This window comes from Egretta garzetta, unplaced genomic scaffold (genome assembly GCF_000687185.1).
Source record: "Egretta garzetta isolate BGI_Z169 unplaced genomic scaffold, ASM68718v1 scaffold51, whole genome shotgun sequence".
In the NCBI taxonomy this organism is placed as follows: Eukaryota; Metazoa; Chordata; class Aves; order Pelecaniformes; family Ardeidae; genus Egretta; species Egretta garzetta.
The window spans coordinates 1,367,891-1,376,587 of NW_009258549.1; the positions used below are offsets into that span (position 1 = coordinate 1,367,891).

The following is an 8,697-nucleotide window of genomic DNA, read 5'->3' on the forward strand; positions in this document are numbered from 1 at the left end:
GCCAATACACCCTGCCTGCCCTCCTCATTGCCTCAGTGGCTCCACCCCACTCTTCTCCCCCGGCACTGCTGCTCTTCCAGCCCAGCCTCTCTTCCTGTGCTCTGCCACAGCATGTTGGTTCACTTGTGCCCTCTCACAAGACCATAGTATGCTGAGACCGCAATGCTTCTCCCCTCTGTGAATGGTTAAGGAGGCCCTGCCACACTGCTGCTCTCTTGCCCATCTGCAATATAGGCAAGATTTTGCCACTGCATCTCCCGTGCTGCTTTTTAGCCTCCTTTACTGCAGGGAAATGTTGTTAAACGTTTCTCTGAGCAACACAGAGATTGCTGCAGCTCACTATCTCCTTCTTGTTTCTAACCCATGCCAAGCTCTTTTGTGATCTCCTCCTCTTCAGTCCCTCTGCCATGGGATTTTGCTCTACCCCCAAGTAGTGCATTTCTAGCATTGCTTTTTACTCTGCTCTCTGTGGTGTCCTGTACACTTTGAGTTGTTGCAGACATCAGCACAGAGGCCTCCAATTTCAGGGGCCTCACTGATTAGCAGGACCTTGCTCCTCTTGGAGAAGGTGCTTTACCAGTCATTGCTTAAAGCCACCCTGAAAACATGGTGGGGAAGGTCACCTGCTGAGTATGGGGCATCCAGAGCCAGTGGCTGGTTTGCTTTGCTTCTCTGTAGGTGGGTCTCAATCTTCTGATGATCTTTCTTCATCTGATTTCTCCTGCAGGCCCAAAGATGCCTTCCGAGCCATTAAGAAGAGAATTGTAGGGAATAAGAATTTCCATGAAGTTATGCTGGCTTTGACGGTGAGTGGTCAGGGCTCTTTCTCAGCTCTGTGTTATCCTGCTGTAAAGCTGAGTCCCTGGCTGAAAAGTCATGTGTACCTAAAGCCAACAAAGCAAACACACGTAGGCAGAGAAGGCTATAGTTAATGCTTCATTGCCTTTGAAGGTCCTGGAGACATGCGTCAAAAACTGCGGCCATCGGTTCCATGTCCTTGTGTCCAGCCAGGACTTCGTAGAAGGTGTCCTGGTGAGAACAATCCTGCCGAAGAATAATCCACCCGCCATAGTGCATGACAAGGTGCTGACCCTCATCCAGGTAAGCCAAGAAGCATAAGCATCTGCACCAGTTCAGAGAGTTTTTGTCTTCAGGTGTTTGTACAGAAAGACTACTGTAAATGATGATGGGCTGTACTGTGTCCTTCTTCCTAGTCCTGGGCAGATGCCTTCCGCAGCTCACCAGACCTGACTGGTGTCGTCGCTGTCTATGAAGACCTGAGACGGAAGGGCCTGGAGTTCCCCATGACTGATCTGGACATGCTGTCACCCATCCACACACCACAGAGGGTATGGGAGCATTGCTGAAGAGAAGGATGTTGGGCAGCTGCCATTCTGGAGCTATGAGGGGAACTCAGGAATTCTGGCTTGCATTTAGAGGGCTTTTGGGGAGTGAGAAGCTCCAGGACAGCCTCTTTGCTGAAAGAGCTATTGGGGAGCTGCCATCAACATTCCTCTCCTAATTGCACTGCCCAGTCAGCTGCAAGTGTCTAACATCTTCTCTCTATCACCTTTCCCACCTCTGCCTGTAGACTGTGTATGGCTCCGACTCCCAGTCCAAACAGAACCCATCTGCGGTCAACTCCCCTCAGCAGATAGAATCCATCCTCCACCCTGTCACCCTGCCCACCGGGAGAGGCACATCCAGCAATGCGCCCATCACACCCACACCAGAGCAGGTGAGTTGGCCACAAGCCCCATGGTGCTGCTGACTCTCCCCACGTGTGGGGACTATCTCACAAACACTGTTCTGGGACTGCTGTCCTCGTCCTTCCCCAGATTCTGTCCTGAAGGAGCTGTTCCTCCAAAGCATAGTCCCTCGAGAGCTCCATTGTGGTCACAGCAATGAGCTGGGATACCACAAACACAGAGTGGTTTATGTTTTCTTAAGGCAGGGCAGCCTGCAGATAGAGGGAAGATCTCCTGGTTATGGGGAAGTGGGGAACTGAGAGACAGAGGTTTTGAGCAAGGTCCTTTGTAGCGCAGTACAGAAAAAGCTTGCTTGGTAGATGCCTCCTTATCATCTTTGTTTATCTTGCCTCACTGCTGACTTTATATGAATCAACCCTGTCTGGCTATGTGGTTTCCAAAGGCCAGGGCTTTCTCTTGTTTCCCCATCCTTTTTTCTCCTTCCTTATCCTGACTTCATATGACACCATGTTCAGCACTGAACTTCCAGCTGTCGGTAAGTTGCATCCCCTTGCAGAACAGAGGCTAGAAACTGTTCTCAGGAGGCTCATTAGCAGCTTATGAAACCAGAGGGATAAAGCTTCAGCTGTACACTTAGCCCAGGCTTGCCTTTTGAATGGGAATTCACTTTTTTTCCCTCTTACACTGCTTTGGAAATGAAACGATTTGAGTGGCTGCCACGCAGGAGCTGCTAGCTGGGGAGAGATTTGAATCATAACAGCAGCCTGTGCTGGCTATTAAAAATCAAGGCTAGGCTACTGGCCAAAGATCCCTGGTGAGGGCCTGGCATGTGTTGCCAGCAAATTAACTTGACGGTAAGTAATGGAGCTTCCTTCTGCTGGAAGCTCCCAAGAGCCGAACTGAGCAGTGACAAATGAGCTCCTCAGTGGTTGTTCCCTTCAGCTCTGTGAACACACATGTGGTGCACTGCCATTCAGAGCTACCTCAGCTGTCTCCCCAGCCTTCCCAGGCCAAGCAGTCACTTCCCTTCCCTTTTGCAGATTGGGAAGCTGCGCAGTGAGCTGGAAGTGGTGAATGGGAACATGAAGGTCATGTCGGAGATGTTGACAGAGCTGGTGCCATCCCAGGCTGAACCTTCTGACCTGGAGCTGCTGCAAGTAAGGAACACTAGCGGGGCAAAGGGCTGGCACTTGCAGCTCAATTTAGCAATGACTTGATGGGCTGAGATATTATGCATGCCAGGGATGGCAAACAATTGCACTGGACAGTTTAGTGCGGGGCTTATCAGGGAATGATGGGGTAAGGGAGACACAGGGAAGGCAGAGTTTCAACGGCCAAGGGAAGTTGCACTATTGAGGCTGGAATCCCCACATAGGAACTTGTCATCCCTGGAGGCCTTTCTTTCCAGATGATGTGTTACACAAGAGGCATACAATTATTGTCTGTAAAGCTCAGATTCAGTTTACCTCTCATACCAATATCTGTTGCCCATCAACCCTTGCTGACAGACTGCAGTAGCCTCTGGGGTCTGCCTGTCCCAGTCAGACTTCCAAATCTACGAGTGCTCAGCCTTAGCTGACCTTTGTGGTGACTTCCCCTTGCTGTGAGCAGGAGCTGAATCGGACATGCAGAGCCATGCAGCAGCGTGTGCTGGAGCTGATTCCCCGTGTCCTCCATGAGCAACTCACCGAGGAGCTGCTCCTCATCAATGACAACCTCAACAATGTGTTTCTGCGCCATGAAAGGTACCTCTCTCCTCCCTTCTCTGCCCTGTTCTTTCACAAGAGTTTACTGCTCCTTGAAGGCCTTGTATCTCACCCTTTTGATCTGCCCATGATTATAATGCTCAAGATGTATCAGCCTGTATCGTCCATCTTTGAGAACAAAGACAATTCTCAGCTTTTGTTGACTTATTCCTGTCCCTTCAAAGCCACTGTGTAAGTTACTGAGGGAATATAGAGATGTCCCTCTGGCATAACCCAGAAGAAGAAGGAGGAAAATGGATGGAAAGAGCTGATTTTCTAGCTCTGAGGCAGACAGGGACAGAAAGGACTTGCCCACGTGGGGTCAGTACCCCTTTTTTTCCATTTCATCAAACCCATCTCTTAAGCTAAGATGACATCTGGAGAATTTAGTCCCTGTGTCTGTATGGAGAGCTGGGTTTGAACCATTTTGATTAGAAGTATCTCTGGAGGATTGCAAGAAGCTTCCTTACACCACGTCTCAGGAGTCATCAACTCTGTGGGCCTTGTTGTGGTGTCTTCGATCTTGAGGGTGAATTGGTCCCTGAACCATGGTCCTCCTTTCCTAGTATGTAGGAAAGGGCAGACTGTACCAAGCCTTATAAAAATCTCTTGAGCTATGGGTGAATAAGCACATACTACTGAAATGTATCCTGTTATCATTCTTGCAGGTTTGAGCGTCTTCGGACAGGACAGCCTGTTAAGGTAACTCAGAGCAACGCCCCCTCTGTGCAGCTTGGTTTGCATCCTGCAGGCCCTGCTGTGTCCTGTGGAGTTGGAGGGAGGTTCATCCAGCCCCACTTACAAACTGTAGGCTTTGGTCTCCCAGCCCAGCTGCTCCAGGCCATGCTGGTATGCAGGACATTCCAGTTCCCACTGCTAGTCCCTTCCTCCCTACCGGAGGGAGCCTTACTCTCACCCAAAGAGCAAGAGCAGACCAGCAGCAGTCATGGTTTTTTGGTATTGAATGCTGAGAGGACCAATTCCCATGTTCCCTTTGTCCTCTGAGCACTGCTGGGAGGCTGGCTACCAAGGTGTATTCTGCCCTGGGACACTATTGCCAGCCAGTTCTCTGATCACTGTCCCCCTTCTCACAAGGAGAGGCTTCACAACTGATATCTTTTGATGGGTACAGAAGGGTTTCCCTCTCCAGTGTTAATGAGCTAGGACTGAAGGGTCAGGGTGTCCGGGCTTCAGAAACTCTTCACCATCTTCCTTTTTTTTCTCCAAAGGCACCAAATGAGGCAGAGAACAGCTTGATTGACCTGGGACCCAGTACTCCTTCTGCAGTCAGACAGCCTGAAGTCACCAACAACCTTTCTTCTCAGCTGGCTGGAATGAGTATGTTGCCATGCCGTTTTCCCCTCAGTCCTTCTCCTATGCTGCTCTAGGAATCCTTTCATGCCCTTGAATCACCTTCCAGAATTATTTAGTCAGATTTATAAAATAACCTAGAGAAATAGGGTGTATTGTCAACTAATAAACTCATGAAGAAACTTGTATATGCCCCAAGGCACACAAGCATGTGTCTCAGCATCCACACCTCTCATTGTGCAGGAGGTGGACATGACTTAAGAAGGACCTCAGCATTATGCTGTGGCTAAGGAGTGGGCCTTCCAGCAGGACAGGGGAAAAAGTTGCTCCCTCTCCAATGCCTAGCAGCAGTGCGGTCGCCTCTATTGCTGTGGGATGTCAGGCTGACCACTGAGGTCTGGGAGAAGAAAAGCAGCTGAGGTGTGCTGCAAAGGCAGCCATGAGCATCTTGGGCACAGGACCCAGGATTTGACAGGTTGTCTACTCAGAAAGCCTGAGAGGTCCTGAGGGGTCTTCAGGACGTACCAGGAACCCACATATCATTGTCTGAAGCTCTCGCTGGCTGTGAGCACATTCAGTACAGCTTGTGTGCAGCTACAGAAAATCGGCAAGACTGTTTTTACAGACAAGCCAGTGGAGATATTTTTCAAGTCAGAGTTTTTCAGATGATGCCTGAGTCATGAAAATCCACTCATCTGTCTCAGAGGTGCTTGCCCAGAAGCACAGGTTATCCTCTTCCACAGGTTATGGAGCAATTCCCTCTGAGTTGTCTTTAATGGTCAGGAACATCTAGCCTTCAGCATCAGAGCAGTAAATTGATGCTGCTGTTGGTGCCTGAGACTGAGCTAAAAATATCTGCTGAGCAGGCGAAGAAACTGCTTCTGTTACTTCACCCACGACACTGCACACACACATAGACGGTGCTGCAGCTGAGGGGCAGGATAGATGAGTGGGCCTAGAGCAGTTTAGCCTGTTCTGATGCTAGCTTTCCACCTAGCACCTCCAAACCCATGAGTCTCTGTTTACTGCTCTGTGCTGCCTGCTCACCCTGCTCTCTCTCCCACAGACCTGGGCTCGAGCAGCGTGAGCGCGGGGCTGCGCTCCCTCGACACCTCTGGCAAGCTGGAAGAAGAGTTTGACATGTTTGCCCTGACCCGCGGCAGCTCGCTGGCTGAGCAGCGCAGAGAGTGAGTGTAGCAGCCCACTCTGTCCTGTCCTGCCTTCTTGCAAGGGGGGAGGGCTCAGAGCAACTGGGGCTGTGACCCCAAGCAGCAGCAGTTCCTGGGAGACAGTAAGATGCAATAGAAACGCACTCTTCTGATGCACAGTGTTTGTAGGATGACCTCTGTGTTCCCAGTCCTTCTTCCTGCTGCCATCGTCTCCTCTTCACAGTGTCCTCCTGGGCATGGGGAGAAGGAAGTGGTCTCTGCCTGTGGGGACTGTGGTGCCACACGTACTGGGGAGACTGTGTCTGGAGATGAAGGTGTGGAGTGGGACTGGCTGAGTTTTCTTGTCTCTCTCTGAACTCATGTGCCCCGACTGGGGTGATGTTGAATTTGGGAACTGCTGAATAGCTATGCAGCCTAATGGCCGAAGTATCGAACTGGAGTGCAGGAAGTATGCAGTCAGTTGTGGCTTGCAAGGCAGGGCACTGCTCTGTGCCGCAACTTCCCTGTTGATAAGTGGGACTGATGTTTCTTCCTCCATAGTGTGTTTGAGACCTCCTGGTGTAAAGCACTAAGAGTTGGGTCTCCATAGTGCTGGCTGAACTGAAGAGGTCTCTACTGCAAAGAGTGGATTCCTGAATCCTTGTTCTGGGAGGAGCCAACAAGATCTGTGCTGACCAGATCCCTTTCGCTTGAGAGAAGTGGCTCATCTCACACTGTGTTTCCTGTCAGTCATCCATTGCTCTCCATCAGTTACCAAGCAGTAGGGCCCACAGGCACATGGCTGCCCCCAGCCCTCAAAGATCCGTGCTCCTGATCTCCATCCACTGGGGTGCCTTGTTCTGCAGCTGGGCAGTAGCAAGTTAAGGTCTCTTAAGGATGTCTCCTTTCATTCCTCTGCCTCAGACTGCTTCTGGTAAAAGTGGAGGGGAAACCCATGGCCTAACACAACTTCATGTGTTTTGCCCATGGGTTTCCCCACCACTTTTTCTGTGAAGTGTGCTGCCTGAGGACAGAGGCAGCCCAGGACAAAATCAGTGATGCCAGCAGCACCCAGGTCTGGGGCTGAAATCCGAGCCATTGGTATGTGCTCAGTGCTGGAGTCTGGGGGAAACCTAGGCAGGGGTGGAATTGTATCCTCTCCGCTGTGGTGCAGTCCTTTATAGACTGAGGCTTGTGATCTCTGCGCAAGTAACGAGACATCTTCTATTTATTCCTCACTGCCCTCCATCTGCCTCCACTTGCACTCCTGCCAGGTAGCCTCTCTCTGCCTCAGGCTTCACATTTCACTCACAAGCCTCTGCTCTTGGTGTCTCTCTCCGTCTGAACAGACCCATTGCCCTGCTGTTCCCAGACAGGACGTGCTGGCAGGAGACACAGGCAGGGCTGCTAGGGTTTGTTCCTGACCCCCTGCTGTGCTTCATGTGTGTCTCGGCGAAGCAGTGCTTGAAACACCTCAAGCCTTTCCTGCCATTCTTCCTCATCAGTGGCATGATAGCAGCGTTGTACTTCATCCTTGATGCCATTGTCCACAGTGGCCCTTTCACTGATGAGCACTTCTTTGAGAAGTTTGAGCGCCGGTGGCCCAAGCTGCTGGCCCCCAACAAAAACAGTTCCACTTGATGGTCTGCTGGATCTCCGAAAATGGGCCTGGGAGCAGCTGGAGAGGAGACTTTTGGAGAGTTTCTGGGTGAGGCTTCATTCTCCCAGGATGGACGGACTGTTTTCCCCACTCTGCATGGATCAAATGGTGACGTGTGGCATTAGCATGTGTGGTAGCAGCCTAGAGGGGACACAGAAATGGGATGAGGGAGATTATGGGTGAGATGTGCCTGTGTGTGGGAAGAGGTTGCTGTAATGGTGCATTTGGAGACCCTGAAGCAACACTAGGTTCTTCTGATCATCCAGTCTCACCACCATAGATCAGTGAGTCTCTGCCACCACTCTGTTTTTGAGTGGTATTGGTTAAAGAGATGTTTTTGACCTGTGTTTGCATCTGTGAAGGTAGGTGAGTAGGTAGGGGCTTGTTGCTCAAATCCTTCCTAAAGTAGCTGTAATCTCCTGGTCAGTCTGTGTTAGTTATCTCTCTTCTGTAGTAAACCCCAGAAAAGATGAGTGTCGTGGTTGATGCACCTCTCTCTGTAAGTCTGTGTTTAGTCTATTGGATGTTTTTTTTCATATGATGCCTTCTCATCCTCCTGTCATGTGCCAGGGCTGTGATGTCCCACAGTGATGTTGCAGTAAGTAGATTAGTCTGTTTTGTGGTGGGCTACACCTTTAGTAGGGGTTTTGCACACCTTTCTAGAAGTGCGTGGGAGCAGAATGATGAGAGATGAAAAGTTGTGCAGACAAAAGCACTGCATATATGTTTAGGAGTTCCTGCTCTTCACTCTCAGGCATCTCATCAGCTTGTGTGTTATCTAACTTCATGCTTTCAGGGTAAAGTACGAAGATCCCCAAGCCTCCAAAGGACTCACTGGTGCCCTGGATGCCCGGCAGCAGAACACAGGAACGGTAAGTGGCCGCAGAGCTTTTAGTGCACCACCAGGAATAAGAGTATCCTCCTTGCTCACCAATGCAATAAATGTGCTGTCTCTTGGGAAAAAAATCAAGTGTTGAACATGACTGATAACTCCCTGCCTCCAACAATCTGCATTTCCTACCTGGGCTATATACCTCCTTTAAATCCCAGAGCTGAGGAACTATGGAAAGTCTGGGCAGGATGGCCTGCTTATATCTGCAGGGAAATTTCCACCTGGAAATGTA

General features: G+C 50.4%; 1 protein-coding gene across 1 annotated transcript in view; it reads left to right on the forward strand.

Moving 5' to 3' along the window:
- The window catches only part of TOM1 (target of myb1 membrane trafficking protein), a 19,529-nt gene that overhangs the window by 6,861 nt on the left and 3,971 nt on the right, over positions 1 to 8,697 (forward strand). Inside the window, exons 3-12 of the mRNA XM_009647803.2 lie at positions 728 to 806; positions 952 to 1,101; positions 1,215 to 1,349; positions 1,592 to 1,738; positions 2,750 to 2,866; positions 3,321 to 3,454; positions 4,123 to 4,156; positions 4,684 to 4,792; positions 5,832 to 5,952; positions 8,370 to 8,445. Coding sequence (XP_009646098.1) covers positions 728 to 806; positions 952 to 1,101; positions 1,215 to 1,349; positions 1,592 to 1,738; positions 2,750 to 2,866; positions 3,321 to 3,454; positions 4,123 to 4,156; positions 4,684 to 4,792; positions 5,832 to 5,952; positions 8,370 to 8,445 — 1,102 coding nt within the window. The remainder of the gene's footprint in view (positions 1 to 727; positions 807 to 951; positions 1,102 to 1,214; positions 1,350 to 1,591; positions 1,739 to 2,749; positions 2,867 to 3,320; positions 3,455 to 4,122; positions 4,157 to 4,683; positions 4,793 to 5,831; positions 5,953 to 8,369; positions 8,446 to 8,697) is intronic.